The sequence below is a fragment of the Hibiscus syriacus genome, unplaced genomic scaffold (genome assembly GCF_006381635.1).
Source record: "Hibiscus syriacus cultivar Baekdansim isolate YM2019G1 unplaced genomic scaffold, ASM638163v2 tig00110186_pilon, whole genome shotgun sequence".
Taxonomy (NCBI): domain Eukaryota; kingdom Viridiplantae; phylum Streptophyta; class Magnoliopsida; order Malvales; family Malvaceae; genus Hibiscus; species Hibiscus syriacus.
This window is the reverse complement of record NW_024062617.1, coordinates 22,542-44,777: the sequence shown is the minus strand read 5'-3', so window position 1 is coordinate 44,777 and position 22,236 is coordinate 22,542. Positions and strand designations below refer to the sequence as shown.

Genomic DNA, 22,236 nt, shown 5'->3' with positions numbered 1-22,236 from the left:
AATTTATTATCCATAACTAATTGTAAAGTATAATTTATATTGGGAAGGCAAAGAAATGGACAATTTGCTGGGCCACTGGAATTTGGAAGCATTTCAACAGAAACAAACAATGAAAAACGCCCTTAAACCCTTTCTCACCTTGAAAAGATAACCCTCCCTAAAAACTCCAAACAACTAAGGAAAACCCCTCAAGGTGAAGCGCAAACTGTAGCAAAAATGGCGAACGTGAAGTCGGATATAGACTGTGCATTTTGGGATCAGAACATATCCACACCACAGACTTTGGAAGGCTCCGCCAAGTCAGTTCCAGGTGAGCCATTTCCGTTGGATGGAGCTCGAGCCAGCAAGGCCCTGCGAATTCAGCAGCTCTCACTTCTCAGAAATGGTTTCCCTTTGGGTATCATTCCTTCTATGTGTCCTCCCTCGCACAAAGACTTGGGTTTTTTCTCTCTCCACTCTCTCTTGCTCAGGCCTTCCAGTTCTAACCGGTATTCTTCGCTCTATTTTATCTAGAAAAGAGGAGAATTTTAGGTGTTGTTGCAAAAATCGACGAAATTGGTTCATATTCAAATTTGAGCATATTTTTCTTCTAATATTTCATTGAAGAAATGAAAATAGGAGCTTAAGATTGATTTAGTTGCATAAAGCAATTCTTTTACTACAAACCGGTCACTTAATTCTCAAATGCTTTGATTTTTTTTATAGTTTTTTGCTCCTGTAGGTGGATTGGATTAATTGGTCAGTTTAAGCCAAAGAAACTGATCTCTGCTATTAAAACGGAACTCCATAGTGCTGATGAGTTGGAGCTCCCTGTTTTTGGGGATGCAGCCATGCATTTTCTTGACAAGTCTCTGTATTCAATTGCATTAGCCACACGGCTTTCCTTGTCTCCTACATCCTTATTGTGGAACACAGAGCGGCAGGGGGGGAGAAAGGTTATCTCAACAAGTTTAAGATCTATCAGCAGGCAAGCGGTTCAACTCCATTCACCTTAATATATCTTGCACACATTCATACTTCTTTTGTTTTAATGAGAGATGATGGGTACTAAAAGTTAACTCTGCCAAGTTTCAAGGTAATGCAAAATTGCAGGCTACAAGTGTACAGGAATATCAGTTATATGAAAAAGGATAAAGGTGTTTGTACTGGAGGGACACTTCTATCTTTCAGTGTCTTGTCTCATGTATGAAGTATAATTTCAATTTTTCTTTATTAGATTTATTTTAGACTTTTAATTGGGTGAATTTAAGTGTTATATAGGTAATAGCGTGGGCAACTATTTAACAAGTATTAGTGCCCAGATACAAAATTTTGAATCCAAACTCTTGTTGCTTTGTTTGTGTTCAAATTCAAAACCCCAAATAAGAAGTTTAGCAACTTGAATTTTCAAGCCTACTTCTGTTCAGAAGCACAAAGTTTGATGCTTGTTATGTATGTAGCTGTGGTATTTATAATTACTTTGTCTCCTAATGTCAGTCATTCTTGTTTCATAATGGTGAGTGAGAGTTTTTTTTTCTTCTTTAAATTATGTTTACGGCATCACTTGTATTTACAGCTTCCTGATCATGATATCACATTGGATGCTGCATGGCCTTGGCTTTACATGGACCATAAAGGAAAATATTGGGAGGTTCCATCAATATCCTTAGGACTTGTCTTCTCTTTCTTCTGACTCAGGGTTTCTATATTGTTTTGGTCTGCACAAAAACAATGGCCATCCCCTGGCTTTCAATGAACTTGATGGTGAGGCACCTCCTGCCTTGATGCCAGGATTATGCGCAAAGGTTGCATTTTCTTATCAGAAGAGCAAGGATATTTGGAGGCGAAAAGAGACAAAAGAGGATCTCATCGTAAAGACAGACAAAGGTTCATTTTGGCGACCGTCATATGATGTGCGTCTTAAAGAACCTCATGCTGCGATATCTGGAATTACAGGTATGTTTTCTGTTTTGCAGGGTATGAATTAGTTGTCTTGCTTGACTTTTCCCTAACTTCCTCTGTGGTGACCTTGTAAATTTTTGCACCCAATATGGTAAGACTAGTCTAGCACCAATACTACCATTTTATGGTACCCTCTGCTATTATTTCATATTATATTTTAGATTATTCTATCAGACTAGATCCATGAAGGAAATTGTTAATATTAATCTTGTTTGCTTGTGGGAAGGGTTAACAGTATTGAGAAACAAGTTATTCACACTAGTGATACCCAAAAGTTTCATTTGTTTGCGCCTTTTGCTTTGTTTTGGAGAAGGTTTCCTATCCAAATTATACTTTTCTTGTTTCTTAATCACATTCTAGGAGGCACGTGTGCGGTCTGGTTTGGGAAAGACTCCAGTATTGAATCACAAAGAGAGGATACAATACCTACAAGCAATAATAAGAGAAGCCCTTTGAATGCGGATTTATTTGGTTCAGTTTGCTATACTTTTCAGCATGGACAGTTTCATAAGCGATATGGTGATCTAACTCGAGTTGATGCTTGTTTGGACATATTTTCACTCTCATCATTTGCCAAAAGAGTTTTCAAAGGTTCTTCTAGTGCAGACAAATCTCAATTATCTCCCAGACTAAATTTGATCTTTCAACAGCAGGTAATTTTGTCCATCCCTCTGCTTGATTGTTTCTTTATTTTATTGTGTTTTATTTTTTACTGGGAACACATCGGTTAGATAGATGGTGAATTTTTTTTATCTTTATTTGTCACATGTCTCCTGCATGTTTTATGGAGTTATTGATGAAAAAGCCGGAGAGAATGCATTAGCACACATTAACCTAGTTGGTGTCAATTGAGAGATATATAAGGAGGAGGATTTAGATGCAAGTTTGCTGGGAAACTGTTGAAACCATTATTGAATTCTGGTAGTTACTGCATATAAATTTCACATGGCATAGGTGAGAAATATTTACAATTTGGGATGCAGGTTGAGGGCCAATAGTGTTTCGAGTGGATTCAAAGTTGTTGCTTGATTCTAAGGATGAGAAACGAGGCCCTCATATTGAAGATGTCATATACAGTCTGTGCTACTCATTGAGGCTTCTGCGTTCTGGAAAAGTTGTTGCTTGGTATTCTCCAAAGAGAAAGGAAGGGATGATAGAATTGCGCCTTTTTGAATTCTAAATCATGTTGTGTCATCTTTAGTTTCCTATGATTGTTTCTGTTCAGAACACAAACTATCTTGTGGGGGCAAATACTTTAACATAAGCAAATTTCTTCATCTGATTAGTAGAGTATGAGATTGTTGTGAAGTATTGCAGCTGAAATACCATCTTTATTGCCCTTTTTTTTAATAAACACGACTAAAACCTTTTTTTGTGTGTGTGCGTGTGTGTTTGTGGTTTTGGGGGGGGGGGGGGGGTTGGCGTTCAAAATAAGAGCATTCATAGCAATAAGATACTGTTCGATACATAGCCATTTGCTTCAGCCTATATCGAAGGTTTAGGGCAAGCAGGAGGATGTTGATGAATAGAAAACATAGTACTAAGACACGACCAAAACTAAATTTTTATATATCCACCACAATGTTTGAGGAGCAAAACAATTGTTAAGGCTGTCCGCCTCCAGCCCTCCACTCCACATTAAATTTGTCTCCCTGGTTTTTCTTGTCGCCATTGGTTGCTTGCCTCGGGTGCTCGTCTTCTCTGCTTCTCCCTTCTTTTTACCATTTTTCAAGCAAATTATTTTTGTTAAATTAATTCCCATGGCAGCGGCCCAAGCCCATAAGAGAACAGATATATATATATATATATATATATATATATATATATATAAAAGGTCATTTTCAATCCTTGTTTTATGAGTTAGCAAGTAGAGCATATAATTTATCAATTGTGTGTTTGGTGTACAAGTAGGAAGGAGAAGGCGTTTTACATGCAAGAAAAGTGGGGTTTTTGTTTTGCATCAAAATCTGCTGAGTTTGCAGATGTAAAAAGGTTCACTTTGTTCTTTGTTATCCCTAGTTTCTTTCTCTGTATTGATGGAGAAATGTAGTTTCCAGTCGAGTCATTTGTTTTGTTGGTACTAAGGTTTTGACTTTGGGTTCCAGACATGAGTCAAGTCTCAAAGTAACCTTGTTCGTTTTGTTTGCTAATGAGATTGTTGAGGCTTGCAAGGTTCCGCAGGCTTACATGCCTTTTGGTATTGGGGCAATGGCAGAACTAAAGGTGGCTCTATCTCTGCTTTTATCCAAGTTTTGCTTCTCCCCATCACCAGCATACCTTCACTGTCATGCATTTAGGTGGTTATACAGCCTCAACACGGGTCTGTCTCTATGTAAAATGGGTTTGACTTTGAGAGATAATTCCAAGGTTTTGGATCGTCAACATGTAAAATAAAAAATATTTTCGAAAACCAAATAAAATCCTATCGTCTTGACCTATTGGCCAAGCCTGTTGGCCCGAGTCAACAATGTATGACTAAAACCTATCTATATGTGGAAAGAAGCAAAAGGGATGTTCTGCCTGGTTTCGCTCAAAGATTGCATTGCATTCAAAATTCATGAATTTACAACATTGTAAGGTTGGTTTGAACAAACTCTCAACTGTAAATAATGTACCGATTTAGTGGGATAAATGAATCAAGAATGGACAATGAAAGCAGATCAAAGAGACATCAGAAAGATGACTTGTAAGGTACTGAATAAAAACTTGGCCAATGCTCGTTGCAACTGAGGTTGTAATGAAATAACTAGCGTTTATTATTGAGTTCTGCTGTTACCGATGCATATCAGAAATCAATTGTTATCCATCTGAATAAGAATTGGTTATTCATTTGGAAGGGAAGAAACTAAAGAAACGATTTACAATACTTTGCACACTCTACTTCTACGGAAACTCAAGATGTATGCCATAGCTAAGTCAAAGACAGTCGCTATTATTCCACACAAATAGAAAACATTCTTAAAATATTTCTATGCTCCATAACATAGTCACCCATTATACAGATTTTGAGTCCAGTATCAGTTAACCCTATTAACTCGTAACTTCACCTTCATGAACATGGAAGAAAATCTCAAGAGGGATTTCAGGAGAACAAAGACCGATTCTTGTTACGTTCCAAACGAGCCTCCCTCTGGCAAATGTAAGAAAAAAATAACTGTAATGTTCAAATGCATCGTAGCCAATTGCAGCTTGCTCAAGCATGCAAAGATAAAAGCTATTGGCAAAACAAATGGGGATAAAAATGAGAAAGAAAAGGAATACCTCCTTTTTCTTGCATTCCTTGTAAACATCAAAATGTTCTTGGCATTTACTCTTGTCAGAGCCGTATTCTTCCAGACCTGAAGACCGACGCTTGAAGATTGAAATTTTGGCCAAATGCGATAACGATGTATTTATTTCAAATGAAAAAGGTTAGGAAATTGAAGGGAATTGTTTAAGGATAACAAATAATCACATTTCGTTTGAAGCACCATAGTTTTTTCTTCCTTACTCTGCGGAAGTGATCCAATAAGTTATAAATACTATATTAAAGCAACCAACCTACTCATCAATAGGTAAAAAACATTATCAGGTAAAAACGTGGGAAGGTGATACTGATATTCATGTTTCAAGCCAAAAGCCATGCCGGCTGATAAAATGCCAGACTTTTTGTTTCACTGAACGGGGCAGAATCCTTAACAGCCTCAAATACAAAAAAGGGGGTAACCATGTTTTATGCATATGTGCGTTGCTTACAAATAGGTGTTGTCGTAACTCTTGAAGGACAGACAAGAATTAACCTGGTTACAGTACATATCAAAATATCTTCTTCTTTTTCTCATTCCGGTTAATGTAAATCAAGTAGTAACATCCCTGTTCCACTCACGTAACCTGCCACAATGGTATATGTAGAGGGGAAAATGCCACAACTACTAATTTTAATTGAAAGACAAATTGGTTATTTTTATTAAGTCAATACAGGACAATATTACGATTCAAGCAAGTGAAAATTCGGGGCCTTTTTTTCTCATTTCTATTTCTCTATTAGCTAACTAATGACTCAAATTAATAAATAACGAATTCTTTGATGAGATAATGGGGAAATAGAGATTTTGTTAATGGAGTCCAAGACTTAAGAGAATCAGCTTACATTTAAGAGAGGCCGTGTATTGTGGGAAGCATGGGGAATCGGCGATCCTGGCCGCACTCGGGTAAGGCGGCGTTGCAGCTCTTGACGTCATTGTCTCTTCTCTCACTATTTTCCTGGGAAACAAACAAGTTGGATGAAACCATTGTTTCGTCAGGCTTTAAGGAAGTATTCCTTGCACAAATGGGCCGGATCATTTTCATCTCAAATCCAATCCTAACCTTTTTGGGTCTAAATATTGCATTCTTATTGGGACTTTTTGTGTGGATTTGATTCAAAAAGAATTATTATTGAGTAATAATATTTTCAGACAAAAATTTAACGTTTGATTTGAAAATCTTCTCATGAGTAATAATTTTTATTAACATAACTACTTTCCTTTAAATGATGAGAATATCAGTCTCACTAATCTTTTTAGTTATTATATAATTTTAATCTTTTTAGTATTATATTGCGCTTGGAAAAAAAACAAGAGTTTTATTCGTTTAAATTTGTTATTATATTTTTTAACTAAATAATTAATTATTTAAAATATAAATTTATTAAATATTTTTATTTTGTATATTTAACTAATATTTTAATACTTAATATATTTATATTACTGTAATGTTGATGGTTTTTTTAAAAGTCATATGGTAGGGTTGCATGTTGATTCTAAGCGAATGAGTTAGAAGCTAATGTGATTAATTTTAGATGTAATATTAACTCTCATTTCTAACGTTTCGTTCCGAAGGTCTATATTTTTAAAAAAAATATTTTAACACTTACAGTTTCATTTTAAATCAAAATATCCTTATTTAAATGAAAAATGTTAATAACGTTCAATGGTGATTGTTGAGGTGTATGTCTTATACAACTAAAGTATTGATGTGACACTAATATATGTACATATTTGATTATATGACACATGCCATGTGTTTAAAGTGTTAAAGTATTGATGTGATATTGATATATGTACATAACTAATTGTATGACACATATAATGTGTCTAGAGTGATGATATGTCATAAGATAGTAATAAAATATATTTTTTAAAATAATAATAAAATATATATTTTAAAGTTAAGATAAGAATAAATAATATATTTTTAAGTTAAAATAAGAATAATATACATTTTTTAAGTTAATATACGAATAAAATATATTTAGTAAGTTACGTAAAAAATAAAATATATACTTTTTGAATAGTCTAAACTGATTATAAGGTAATATTTGTTCATGATCTTTCTTAACAATTGACAATACACACACTCTACAGACACATCTGCTTGAGCGTAAGACCTCAAGGGAGAACGACATTGTCTTTAATCACTGAGGTCACTCAATGAGCTCAATAAATATGTTTTTAAAGTTAATATATAAATTTAAGATATATAAAATCTTATGAATATAATTTTAAATATTAATATACATGATATATTTATTAATTATAAACCATCCAATGTTGTTAATTAATGACTAGATTGACATTATTTTTTAATAATATCGGGCGACTTGATTGACATTATTTTTTAATAATATTGAGTGATTACGATGTAGTATTTGTTTAGAACATTTTTTGTAACACATACTTTACAGACACAACTGTTCGAAATTAAGACCTCTAAGGAGAACAATATTATATTTGATCATTGAGGCCACCTAATCAATTTGATTGATAAAATTAAAAAAAATTAAAATTCATAATTAAATGGTTAAAGGTTAGTTTACATTAAATATATATATATATATATATGAAAACCAACAATTTTTGGAAGAAGAAATGGAAGACCATACACCCGACCATAAATGTCAAGAGAAGGACAACCCGGACGGAACTTTTAATTAAGCCGAACCTCCACTTCCGTTGGGCAGCACAATTTAAATTTGGAGGTTCCAATCGCAGTTGAAGATGTAATGATTTTAGGATTTCACATTGAAATATGGGTTATTGCTATTTAGAGATATAGTTATCTTTATGGGTTTCAAATAAAAAAGATAATATATATATATGCCACATATACAGTGACCTAATTCCAAGTCAACAGTTAGTGGTGATAAACTATATCTCTGAAAGTTGGCGTGATAAAAGGGTCAAATAAAAAAGCTGTGAGTCAACTCGTCTATAGTAATTTTGTCTCAAATTATGGCCAGGGATCATTCAAAGAATTCTCGGCCGGGCGGGCAGCAATGTAAGCGTTTTCTCCTCCTAGTATGGCCTTTTCTCCGTTATGACAAAGCCACCAACTGTCCGGCTTTAATGGTATGCATGTTTGTATTACAGATTGTGGATGAGCTAGAATTGGCACCGAACCAAGCTTCCATGCCAAACAAGACGGTTATTGAATAAAGAATAACTGTTGCTAAAAAGGCAACGATGCTGGATATCTTTTCTTATTGGCTAGGAGAAGATACTAGTCACTGCTCCGCCATCTTCTTCTTATTGCTCAACGCTGTCAATTTCAGCGCTTGCACTGTTACAGATTGGTGAGGGAGGAAAGGTTTACGTGTCAGAGGACTTCCTTAAGATGATGTGGAGAACAACTCAATTTCTTGTGGACGTCCTCCACCGCCGCTATAACTTCATATTTACGGTACGCAAGGATAAACCATTGATATAATAAATGTTAAAAGTCAAATAATTTAGGCACCAAATGATGCTTTGTCAAAATAAAAATTTAGGCACCTAATTTTTGATGAAATTAGGTAATGGGATAATTAATTTTAGTCATTGTAATTTAGGGTATTTATAAGATTAGTCCTTAAGTTTCAACTATAAATACCCTAGCTCATTTAGCTTCAAAATCATCCCAAAACATTCTAGCTTTCTTTCAATACTAGAGAAATTTTAGAGAGTTTCTTGAGAGTTGTTTTCTCCTTTTTATTTAGAGAGAATTATCATTGTTTTCTCCTTGGTAGATCGAGAGAGGTTGTAATTCCTATTTTCTCATAGTGAAATTCTTCTACCGTTGCCCGTGGTTTTTACCCTAAATTTTTAGGGGTTTTCCACGTAAATTTTGTGTCTCTTTTATCTTCATTTTTATTTTCTCAAATTATTAGTTGCGATTTTGCTCTATCCGATAGCCGTCTTCCGCAACAATTAGTATCCGAGCCAGATTTGAGTGTGTAATATCTGCTTATTGTCTTTGTGGTTGCCACCAAAAGGTGGATCATCCAACATAAGAAAATAAGAAGGTATTACCCATTCTTTGAGGTTCTAGAGAACTATTCACGATAGTGAAATAGTGGGAGCTATAATTAATAGAAGCTATGGCAACGAAATTTGATATTGAAAAATTCAATGGGAGAAATTTCTCATTGTGGAAATTGAAGATGAAGGTCATCCTGAGGAAAGACGGTTGTCTAGCAACTATCAGTGAAAGGCCAGTGGATTTCACAGATGACAACAAATGGATCGAAATGGACGGGAATGCTATGTCAAACTTTCATCTAGCATTAGCAGATGAAGTATTGTCAAGCATCGAGGAGAAGAAGACAGCTAAGGAGATATGAGACTATCTCACCAAATTGTACGAGGCCACATCGCTGCACAATAAAATTTTCCTTAAGAGAAAATTGTACACTCTCCGTATGCCAGAATATACTTCAGTGACGGAGCACTTAAATACACTGAATACTTTATTTTCTCAGCTTACATCCTTAAGCTGTAAAATAGGAGAACAAGAACGTGCTGAACTTCTATTTCAAAGTCTACCGGATTCGTATGATCAACTCATCATCAACTTGACAAACAATAATGTCACTAGTCTAGTCTTTGATGATATTGCAGCTGCTGTTCTACAAGAAGAAAATCGGCGCAAGAACAAGGAAGACAGACAAGTAAATCTGCAACAAGCAGAAGCGTTGACAACGATGACAACGATGAGAGGGAGATCAACAGAATGTGGCCAAAGCAGCAGTCACAAACATGGTAGATCGAAGTCGAGGAGCAAGAAGAATTTAAAGTGTTACAACTGTGGAAAGAAGGATCATTTGAAGAAGGATTGTTGGAGTCTAAATAAAAACTCCAATCCACAAGGCAATACCGCAAACACTTCAGATGATGGAGATGCTCTATGCTGTGAAGCGTCAACCACCGTGGAAGGAAGAAAATGATTTGCAGATATATGGCTCATTGATTCGGGAGAAACATATCACATGACCTCAAGAAGAGAATGGTTCCATCATTATGAACCTGTCTCAGGAGGATCTGTGTATAGTTGCAATGATCATGCCTTAGAAATCATTGGCGTGGGAACCATCAAATTGAAGATGTATGATGGAACAATTAAAGTTGTTCAAGATGTGCGGCACGTGAAAGGTCTGAAGAAAAATTTATTATCCTACGGATTGTTGGATAATAATGCAAGAAAGAATGAAACACGGAAATGAATCATGAAGGTGTTCCGTGGAGCGCTTGTGGTGCTGAAAGGTGAAAAGATAGCTGCAAACTTTTACATGCTGAAGGGAGAGACTTTGGTAGAAGCAGAACCCTCTGTTGCCTCATGTAGTTCAGATTCGGCAATATTATGGCATCAGAAACTTGGACACATGTCAGAACAAGGAATGAAAGTCCTTGTGGAGCAAAAGATACTTCTAGGCTTAACAAATGTATTACTTCCTTTGTGTGAGCATTGCATAACAAGTAAGCAACACCGGTTGAAATTCAACACATCAAATTCTAGAGGCAAAAGTGTTCTAGAATTGGTTCACTCTGACGTATGGCAAGCACCAGTTACATCCCTAGGTGGAGCAAAATACTTTGTCTCATTTATTGATGACTACTCCAGGAGATGTTGGGTGTACCCTATTAAGAAGAAGTCAGATGTGTTTTCCACTTTCAAAAACTTCAAAGCGCGGGTGGAACTTGATTCTGGAAATAAGATCAAGTGTTTCAGAACAGATAATGGAGGTGAATACACAAGTGAAGAATTTGATAACTTTTGTAGAAAAGAAGGCATCAAAAGACAGTTCACAGTGGCAAACACTCCTCAAAAAAATGGAGTGGCAGAGCGGATGAACAGAACCTTGTTAGAAAGAACAAGAGCAATGTTGAGGTATGCAGGCTTAGAAAAATCATTCTGGGCAGAAGCAGTCAATACCGCCTGTTATTTGGTGAATCGAGCTCCATCAACTGCAATAGAGCTGAAGACACCAATGGAGATGTGGACTGAAAAACCAGCTGATTATTCAAACCTCCATATATTTGGAAGTATAGTGTACATGATGTACAACACCCAAGAAATTTCAAAGTTGGATCCAAAATCCAAAGAAATGTAAATTCTTGGGGTATGCTGATGGAGTAAAGGGGTATCGCTTATGGGATCCCACTGTCCGCAAAGTGATCATTAGTAGAGATGTTATCTTTGTAGAATATAAACTACAAAGAAAAGAAGACGATGATAGCGCTGAAAAGTCAGAGACTACTCAGATACATGTGGAAAAAGAGTTTGAAGAATGAGATTCTTCTGCAACAGAACCAGCACATGATGAACAAGAACCAGAGAGTTCTGAAGCTCCAACAACTCGTCAATCAGATCGTGTGAGAAGACGTCTCAATTGGCACTCAGATTATGTTATAGAAGGTAATATTGCATACTGCCTTTTAACAGAGGACGGTGAGCCATCAACATACCAGGAGGCAATAAACAACTCAGATGCTTCACTATGGATGATGGCGATGCAAGAAGAAATCGAAGCCCTTCATAAAAATAATACATGGGACCTTGTGCCACTACCACAAGGAAGGAAGCCAATTGGTAACAAATGGGTCTTCAAAATCAAGCGAAATGGTGACGATCAAGTTGAGAGGTATCGTGCAAGACTGGAGGTCAAATGATATGCTCAAAAAGAATGTATTGATTTCAATGAAAATATTTTCTCCTGTGGTTCGACTAACAACAGTTCGAGTAGTTTTGGCAATGTGTGCTACATTGAACTTACATCTAGAGCAGCTAGATGTTAAAACAACTTTTCTTCATGGAAATCTTAAAGAAGAGATTTACATGCTCCAGCCTGAAGGTTTTGAAGAAAAAGAAAAGAAGAACTTGGTTTGCAGGTTGAACAAATCTATGTACGGTCTAAAGCAGGCGCCGAGGTGTTGGTATAAGAGATTTGATTCCTTCATTATGTGCCTTGGATACAACAGACTTAATGCAGACCCTTGTGCTTATTTCAAGAGGTCTGGTGATAACGATTTTGTTATATTGCTGTTGTATGTGGATGACATGTTGGTTGCAAGACCCAACAAAGATCATATTGAAGAATTGAAGGCACAACTGGCTAGGGAATTTGAAATGAAGGACTTGGGATCAACAAACAAGATTCTAGGGATGCAAATTCACCGTGACAGAAGTAATAGGAAGATTTGGCTTTCATAAAAGAATTACTTGAAGAAAATCTTGTCACGATTCAGCATGCAAGATTGTAAGCCAATTTCTACCCCTCTTCCTATTAACTTCAAATTATCTTCCAGTATGAGTCCTAGCAGTGAAGAAGAGAGGATGGAGATGTCTCGAGTACCATATGCATCAGTAGTGGGAAGTTTAATGTTCGCTATGATATGCACAAGACCAGACATTGCACAAGTCGTGGGAGTGGTTAGTCGGTACATGGCGAATCCAGGTGAAAGAGCATTGGAATATTGTAAAGAGAATCCTCAGATACATCAAAGGGACCTCAAATGTTGCATTATGTTACGGAGGATCAAACTTACTAATCAATGGTTATGTAGATTCTAACTATGCAAGGGATTTGGATAAAAGCAAATCTACTACAGGATATGTGTTCAAAATTGCTGGTGGAGCTGTAAGCTGGGTTTCAAAATTGCAGTCAGTTGTGGCTACGTCCACAACAGAGGCAGAATATGTAGCAGCTACACAAGCCATTAAAGAAGCAATTTGGTTGAAGATGCTATTGGAGGAGCTTGGGCACAATCAAGAGTATGTCTCTCTGTTTTGTGACAGTCAAAGCGCCTTGCATCTAGCAAGGAATCCAGTATTTCATTCAAGGACAAAGCACATACGAGTTCAATACCATTTTATTCATGAAAAGGTGGAAGAAGGAACGGTAGATATGCAGAAGATCCATACCAAAGACAACATAGCAGATTTCATGACGAAGGCAATCAATGTTAATAAATTTACCTGGTGTCGATCCTCCTGTGGCCTGTCAGAAACGTAAGCAACATGAAGGTACAAGGTATAAAGAATGGTGTGAAGATATGATTATTCCAATCAAATCTTCAAGTTGGAATTGTTAAAAGTCAAATAATTTAGGCACCAAATGGTGCTTTGTCAAAGTCAAAAATTAGGCACCTAATTTTTGTTGAAATTGGGTAATGGGATAATTAATTTTAGTCATTGTAATTTAGGGTATTTATAAGATTAGTCCTTAAGTTTCAACTATAAATACCCTAGCTCATTTAGCTTCAAAATCATCCCAAAGCATTCTAGCTTTCTTCCAATACTAGAGAAATTTTAGAGAGTTTCTTGAGAGTTGTTTTCTCCTTTTTATCTAGAGAGAATTATCATTGTTTTCTCCTTGGTAGATCAAGAGAGGTTGTAATTCCTATTTTCTCATAGTGAAATTCTTCTACCGTTGCCCGTGGTTTTTACCCTAAATTTTTAGGGGTTTTCCACGTAAATTTTGTGTCTCTTTTATCTTCATTTTTATTTTCTCAAATTATTAGTTACAATTTTGCTCTATCCGATAGCCGTCTTCCGCAACAATAAACTCCATTTATATTGAGCGTATCATAGGCCTCCTTATTTATTTATTTTCCTCTCCCCCTATGAAACTAGCATAGCTTAGATCTCTTATTGCATTGTTAGGAGTGGTTTTCCGATGATTGATGGATCTTTAGACTATTAATTTGTTTATAGTTAAAATATTTTTTAATATAGAGATATGCAATTCTCATTGATTTTTTAATATGAAAATTATAATATTTAAATGACTTATTAATTTTTAAATCATAAATAATTACGTTTAATATATAAATTATAATATTTAAATAAGATATCATTTTTAATTTGTAAATAGAAAGTAACTATATTTAAATTTATTACCCTTTAAATGTTGTAATAATTAAATTCACATCTTTAATTGAATTTTATTTTCATTTATAACTTTAAAAATTATTCTTACAATTCTGATTTTAAATACCAAGAATTTCCTGAGCTTTTTATATAGTTTCTTAGAATTTTTTTTACAAAATAAAATATTTTATAATAACAATGATAAATATATACAAGTTAAAGCATCAACATGATAAATTTTTTCACAAACCCAAATGAAAAGAAAGAAGAAATTGAGGGAAGAAATATATATTTTAGTGATAAATTTGAAGATAAGTAGTTGAATCCCAGTGCCTATGGTGTACTTGTTAAGTTAATGGTTGAAGTAGGATACTTGGATTCTCCCATAAAACTCTGCCCAACCCTACTTTCTCAATAGATCCCATTGAAAATAAAAAGGGCAACTCTTGTGTTGTCAATTCCCATGGATCATTCAAAGTCCCGCGGGATCTACTGCAATCGTATTTCTCATCCTCGCTGCAGCTCTCTACATTTGCTTATGTTCTCCTTCAACATCAAACCCTTTCCTTGATAATTATTCCCAGCAAAACAAAACAACTGCCACTGCTCCAATGTGGTAAGTCTCACTTTCATTTCAGTTTGTAATCTTTAATAGCATGATATTCATTTTCTCCCCTGTTAGGACTACTACTGTAAAGGATGAGCTTGAATTTGCTCTGAGCAAAGCTTCCATGCCAAACAAGACGGTAATAATTGCAGTCGTGAACAAAGCATACGTTGATAAAACTGTTGTTGAAAACGATGGTGGATCTTTTCTTGGAGAGCTTTTGGCTAGGAGAAGATACTAGGCCACTGCTCCACCATCTCTCACTTGTTGCCGTTGATCAAACGGCTTATCAACGCTGTCAATTTCAGCGCATGCACTGTTACCGATTGGTGACTGAAGGTGTTGATTTTGAAGGAGAGAAGGTTTTAATGTCAGACGACTTCATTAAGATGATGTGGATAAGAACTCTTCTTCTGTTGGATGTCCTCAACCGTGGCTATAACTTAATCTTTACGGTATATCACACTTGTTCAACAACTTGGTATATATTCTATCCTAACCTTCAACAACTTTATTCAATTAAAAGTAAATATTTATTGTTGTCATTGTCAATTGTCATTAGTAAAAAAAAATACTAAACTAATAAAAGAATTGTTTAAACAATTCAAATCTATGATTCTACGTTTATAAAGTGAAAGAAATCAATATAATATTTTCAATACAAAAACTACATTAACATCTCTCTTTAAAAAACTGCTCGATAAAAATAATTATTTATGAAGGCAACATGCGTCCTTATACAAGAATATTTCTTAAGAGAATATAAAATCTTATTGAAGTAACAGTTGTCTCTAAATTGGACAGAAAGTAGACTTTTAATTATGGTTGGAAAATTAAAGATTTTATCTCCAAATATATCTCTTTATTGAAATGAAAATATTCACCATCAATTTTCTGATTTTTATGGTAATGAAGATTTTTTAAAAATATTCTTCTCATATTACTCGTTAAAGTCTCGTCTTACATGGAATAAATTCATTAAAAATATTATAATTTAATTTGAACAAAAAAGCCAATTAAAATTACATAAAAACTGAAATAGCAAAACCCTAAACATAAAAATAGATAAATGTAATTAAATAACTTTTTACACCAACATTAATAGATAATTTTCATCAACACAGTTAATTATAAATATACACTCCTATTTTACTCATAAAAGTTGAATATTTTAACACTTTTATAATGAACACATTTTTCTTACCCAAGTTCAAATTAATATTCTTTTTATGTGCGAGAATTATACCCAACTGGTCATCTATTGTGTAATACAATTAATTAGATTTAATGGAATTTATTAACAAGCATCAGTTGAAAGGGTAGGGTAGTTTCCCCCATGTTGGATTACTTAAAAATGAGTTAGGATACTCTATTCACTTTTTATAACAAATTTTAATAATTATTATTTACAAATATGACTTTAATAATTCATAAGTGAGTCACATATAATAAATAAAGGATATTGAAAGTATCCGATCTAAATGTTACCACCATGGATGCTTGTACTTCTCCATCTGTTTTGAGTTGGATTTTTTAAAAATAATTCTGTTCACTGTTTTTTTTTTCCTTAACCAAGTTCACTGTACCAAAACAAGAAAAAATATATATAAGAATCAAGCAAGGAGACGCGTAACTGAAAACAAATCATCCTTGTTTCCCATTTCAAGGCAGTGAACTAAAGCCGTGATCAATTACACAATGTAAAAGCCAAAAGGGGCTGAATATGAGGAAGAAGGGAATAAAATAGCAGATGGGCAATGTAAATTAACTTACCTGAACCAGATAATAAAATATGCGAAGATCCTCAGGATCCTTGCTGCTCTGGAGTCTGGACATCGACAAGAGACCCAATCTTTGAAGTAATGAAAGAGATATGCTCATTTCCAATCACAATCCCAAGCTCCTTCCGTCCAACACTGTCAGGCTTTGGCCAGCTGTTACCATCTTCCTTCATGATCTACACAAAACCAACGGACTTTTAACTAAAACAGAAACAATGAGATGATAAAGTTTGAAAACTTTAAACCCAAGTGTGCATTGGAAGAAGCAGAGATTAATACTAAACACAGAAATACCCAATTATCAACTAAAGGAAGTAAACCTTTTAACATTTCAAAGAAGAAGAAGAAAATGTGATTAGGTTTTGATTTATAAGTTACCAAACAGCAACAAAACCTAGAACCTAGCTGAAATTGACATCAAAATAAATGGAAAACACAAAAAATATCTAATACTGATTTTAACAAAATATTGAGCAAACAAGAAAAACAATCCAAGATTCCAGTACAAATAAAATGAGTAACTTATCCGCAAAACGTAGGCAAAATTGAAGTCCGGCAATGATGCGGCCGCTTGCGGATCATCGTGTCGTCTTCGTAGTTGGAGTCGTTAGCATATCGGAGGTTCCCTTTGGCCGAATTTTCCTTTGTGGCCCACGTAGTAAAGGAGGTAAAACTCTCCACCGTCCTCGGCCGCCATTGTTTCCGTCGGAGTCTCGTGTCTGAACAGCGGAGTAAGGATTCTTGTGGATCGGTTTGTAAAATGTATGGGTAAGGTCTTGGGCCCAATCAGTATTTGGTTTTTTATGGCCTTGTAGTCAATATATTGCGTAAACCAAGTTTGAAATCATCCATATGTTCTTGCTGACGGCTGACCTATCTCACTCAAGAATACTACAATTGACCTGACCTCTTATTCTGTATTTTCTCTCAATCCACAATTTCCGTATTAACAGGAGTTTTAGGCTGCATCCCCAAATCAGAGGCAGCCATTTCCAACGGAATATGTCACCATGTCTTCATTTATGCAATGCAACCCAAACCTGTAGGCACTCTGACTTTGCCCAACCAAACTCGAAACTCATCCCCAGATCTGTGCTCCTCTTTTCCATTTCTATTTTAACAACTACATAAATGCCTTGTTTGATATCATTAATACAGTGATTTTTTTTTTTTTTTGAAATTAGGATCATAAGAATCTCTTTAAAATAAATTTATTGTTAATCCAAAAATTATGCAGCAGCGGGGAAAGATTAATTTACTAATTCGACGAAATTATATATTTATTTTATAATAAAATAGAGGGTAACAGCATTTTATCTCGATAATTTTTTTCTATTGAGTTACAAAGAAAGCAAGGGTCAGTAGAGTAATTTTATCTCGATATTCAAACAAGGTAGACGCAACAGCATACAATGATACAAATTCAATGTTAACCACATCAGGATATATCGTAGCATAAGTTAAAACAAATCGTATATTTTAATCAAAAGTGTTTTGTTTTCTTCTACTACCTTCCACATGAACACATCCGTCTATGCCTCATGTCTCACGTTGGAAATATGGTAAATAATATACTAATAATAACTTCAACCTCCATAATGGTGTGTGAGTCACCCCCCCCCCCTTCCCAATTGTATAGCAACGTTGTTTTTGGTACTCATTCAGGTTCCGCATCACGGCGTTGTGGGTCCCACCTTCACCTTGACTTTACGAACCCTCACGCTTAAAGTTCTTTCGTGGCTTTTCTCCCGCTATATTCTTCCCTTCTGCGCATTAATGAAGAAAAAAACGTTTACATAAAATACTACACTTCCATCTCAATATACATTGCAACTGCACATATCGTGGCAGATAAGATTTTAGGACAACTTATCTCAACTCTAGCATATAAATAGGAAGAGCAGGGTGCTCCATCCTGCCATTCTCCATATACTCCGAAACAAGTCAAGCATGGAAGGGAAAGGTGAAAGCTCCAACAAGTCATTTACTAGTGTAATGGCACTTACCAAGATGAGGGTACCTCGTGTGCCTCCGCGCTATGTTCTTCCTCCATCGCAACGTCCAAACCCTATGCTTGACCTCACCACAACCCTTCCCATTATAGACCTTTCCACCTTGCAACACCCTGCTCAAAGGTCTCTTGCACTTGATAAGATACAAAGCGCCTGTAAGGAACTTGGGTTCTTTCAGGGATCATTCATGGTCACAAGTTTGCATTACTTTAACCCCAAGTCCACATCACTATAACTGTATTTCTTTTCAGCATAAAAGTAGGTGTTATGAATCTTATTCGTGTTTATCGGTTTAACATTCCAACTGAACAATGTGTGCGGGAATGTGTGACCTTAAAATGAAAATTTTGCATGTACATTTATAGTATATATGTTCTACTTAACAAATGAGACAATCCAAAGCATGACATCTATATGATGGGATGCTTGCTTACTGAAAAAGCTTCAAAGCAATCTAAAATTACATAGACATCATGCATGCCTATAACACTCACATTTTTTTCAGGTTTACGGTAAACCATGGCATCCCTCTTTCCATCATGAATGATGCCCTTTCTGCTGCAACAGAGTTTTTCAACTTGTCTCTTGAGGAGCAAATGCCTCTCTCATCAGATAATGTGCATAACCCTGTAAGGTATGGCACCAGTTTGAATCATGCAAGCGATAAAGTTCACTACTGGAGAGACTTCATCAAGCATTACTCCCACCCTATTTCTGATTGGATTCATCTATGGCCTTCAAATCCTCCAAGTTACAAGTAAGCAAGCTACCATTATCTTTGAGTTCTTTGGCTCGTATGGAAACATGACTTTTAAAATTTGGGTTTCACTTGTTATTGTAAATGGTAAGAATGAAAATGGACAAATGGTTAAGAATCAATCTAATATATAGTTCAAAAGTATTAAAGCATGGACTTATCAAATCCAAAATGATATTAGGAATTTCAAATTCGCTACTAAATAGGCATGTAACAAATTCATAGATTTCAGAAATAATCATGAATGTTACATTATTTTATTGCTCAATCTACACTATCTTTGAAATTCCAATCCCAGTTCCCAAAGGCTACCTTAAATTATTTGACATAATTAGCATGTCTTAAATGTGGCTAAAATTGGCATATTCTAGATCTAAGAACCATAATGCATGCCTTCACAGGAAGAAACAACAAAAGAGAGAAAAAAAAAAGACAAATTATAATTTCTCTTTTTGTCCTTTCCATTTTTTGCTGGAGCAACACATGATTTCCTTTTTATGAAATTTCCAATCACGTTCAAACTATTGTGGGGCATTGACTTTAAAATAATTTTCCTTCTATTTATTTCTTTTTCTAAGGGATCAAATGGGAAACTATGCAAAGGCAGTACAAGTGCTACAAAAGCAACTGATGGAAGCCATCGTAGAAACTTTAGGGTTAAACTTTGGAAACTTGCATAACGAAATTGAAGGCAATCAACTCATGGCCATTAATTGCTATCCACCTTGTCCTGAACCAGACCTCGCATTAGGTATGCCACCACACTCGGATTATGGAACATTAACTATCCTGCATCAGAGTGGCCCAGGGCTACAGCTCCAGGACAACAAGAAGAACTGGCTCTCTGTTCCATTTGTTGAAGGCGCTTTAATAGTCCAATTGGAAGATCAGATGGAAGTGATGAGCAATGGAAAGTACAAGAGTGTCGTTCATCAAGTGACTCTTAATGCAGAGAACAAGCGACTGTCCATAGCCAGCCTTCAGAGTCTACCTTTAAACAAGAAAATAGGACCCGCACCAGAGCTTGTGGATGAGCAACATCCTGCCTCCTATGATGAGTTTAGTTTTAGAGATTTTCTTGATTATATCTCAAGCAACAACATTGCAGACAGAAGATTCATTGATTCAATTAAGAAGTCAGCATGAAGGAAATGCAACAGAGTTTATGCTGCTTATATATTAGGGTTTCTTAAAGTAAAATGGAATGAACGCCTTTAGCTCAATCAAACAAGTTATCTGGTCTTTCTGCATATGGTTAAGCGAATATGATACTATAAAAAGACATTAGTAGCTGAAGTTTTTATTTTTTTGTGTCAACACAATAGAAGTATCCAAGAGTTTGTATTAACGTTCGAGTCAGAAAGCATAAATTAGCATATCAACAAACAACTATTTTATAGAAAGTAGTCAAATATGTTTTCTCTTTCATTTCAAAAGTTGCGAATCACAATAGTGGAAAAGGCGGAATGATTCGATTTCTTTAAGTATCAGTTTACCTCCAAAGTTCTAAACAATTGGTAAGTAACAGCAGTTTGTAATTGCAACCTTCAAAGCGTTCCTTGGTGGGAAGGATAGAAACAAGGTAAAGAATAAAAGTTTGGATCTAATGGTTACGTTCCATAACATTTTCCTACTTTGTAGCTTAACATTGGATCGAATAGTTTTGCAAATATAGAAGTGCTCGATAGTTTTAGTATTTTGGATATCAAATCATCTCCTCTACATTTGGAATTATTTAACAGAAATCATAGTTCAAATCATCTCCATTACACTTGACTTTATTTCATAGCATTTTTAGCAATCATAGTTGGATTATCCATACTGGTCTACAATTGGAGTTCAACTGCCACTCTCTAACTTAGTCCCAAAATCAAAAACCTAAAATACAGTCTCAAACTCCAATTTTCATCATATTCAGTCTTCAGCATAAACTTAATTCTTTTTCGCAATAGTTGGAATCCAATCAGCTGGATTACTTGTTAAATCACTTTCCCAATCCATTTCTTCCCATATTCCTTTCGTTTATAGAAGACAAATTCTTAATTTAGACCAAAATAGGATGACTGAGTTTATTAGAACAATAAATCAAGGAGATGATTAAATAATGTGAAGAAGAAACGATCATAAAGAGCTAATTATGTCGATTATTGAACAAGTATAAAACTGAATTTTCTAATGTATAATCGAATCTCTATCACATATTAAAAGATTGATCCAAATTAGTATGAAAAGATGTTGAATCAATTCTAATCTCTCAATTTTTTTGGAGGTAAAGATAAGACAGCTTACTCATAAATCAAACGGCTTAAAATCAATCCCATTTTTCGCCTTTGATCCCCGCGAAGCTCTGTTTTCTCCGCCCACTACTCCCTTCTGCGTTAGTCCTTACAGATGGAGGAAAAGACTTTATTTATTTATTTATTTAACAGCTGTTTCTAACTGGAATACGAGTGCTTACACGCTAGTTATGGAAGATCACTGGTTTAGATTTGGTGTGGGGCCGCAATATTTTTTTGCTCAAAATTAAAACGCCACGTTTCCGGTGATGATGTGCTACTATCTACGTTTGACTTTGGAGAGATGAAGAAATCATATAGAAATGTTTTTCCGGATAATCCGTGACAATGGCGTCCTATTTAAACGTAATTACGGCTAGCTTCCTTCAAAATTTTGCTGCCTCGTCTCCCCAATTTGCTTGTGAAAGATAATTTCCTTTGTCACGGGTATTCGAATACAACTATTTATGAAACATGTTTCATTTTCTTTAATAACACTAAAAATTCTAATTATATATTAAAGAAAATAGAATAAACAAACATCGTATCTTATATTTTACGTCTTACCAATTCTATAATTTTCAATTATATCACATTCTTCAAAAACGACAATACTAACATTAATAATAATAATAATAAATTTTACAACAATACAAATGAGGGCTAATTTTTCAATTTACAAGTGATGGTAAAATCTCTTTCAAGTATACCATTTGCT

General features: G+C 35.0%; 2 protein-coding genes, 1 long non-coding RNA gene and 1 pseudogene across 3 annotated transcripts; 3 read left to right on the top strand and 1 right to left on the bottom strand.

The window, feature by feature from the left end:
* The first annotated feature begins 123 nt into the window (after nt 1–123).
* On the top strand, nt 124–21,515 carry LOC120217264 (annotated as a pseudogene).
* LOC120217184 lies at nt 2,398–3,288 on the top strand. The gene is made up of 2 exons (XR_005525134.1): nt 2,398–2,594; nt 2,925–3,288. It is a non-coding gene; the product is annotated as an uncharacterized LOC120217184 (long non-coding RNA).
* On the bottom strand, nt 4,832–6,225 carry LOC120217182 (cytochrome c oxidase-assembly factor COX23, mitochondrial). Its single transcript, XM_039214381.1, has 3 exons — nt 6,071–6,225; nt 5,203–5,279; nt 4,832–5,071 (listed from the first exon to the last, which is right to left on the bottom strand). The coding sequence occupies exons 1-3, from the start codon at nt 6,159–6,161 to the stop codon at nt 5,024–5,026; spliced, it is 216 nt and encodes a 71-aa protein (XP_039070312.1). The 5' UTR covers nt 6,162–6,225; the 3' UTR covers nt 4,832–5,023.
* Nucleotides 18,385–20,536, top strand: LOC120217183 (flavanone 3-dioxygenase 3-like). The gene is made up of 3 exons (XM_039214382.1): nt 18,385–18,665; nt 18,997–19,242; nt 19,821–20,536. The coding sequence occupies exons 1-3, from the start codon at nt 18,424–18,426 to the stop codon at nt 20,386–20,388; spliced, it is 1,056 nt and encodes a 351-aa protein (XP_039070313.1). The 5' UTR covers nt 18,385–18,423; the 3' UTR covers nt 20,389–20,536.
* Nucleotides 21,516–22,236: the final 721 nt, after the last annotated feature.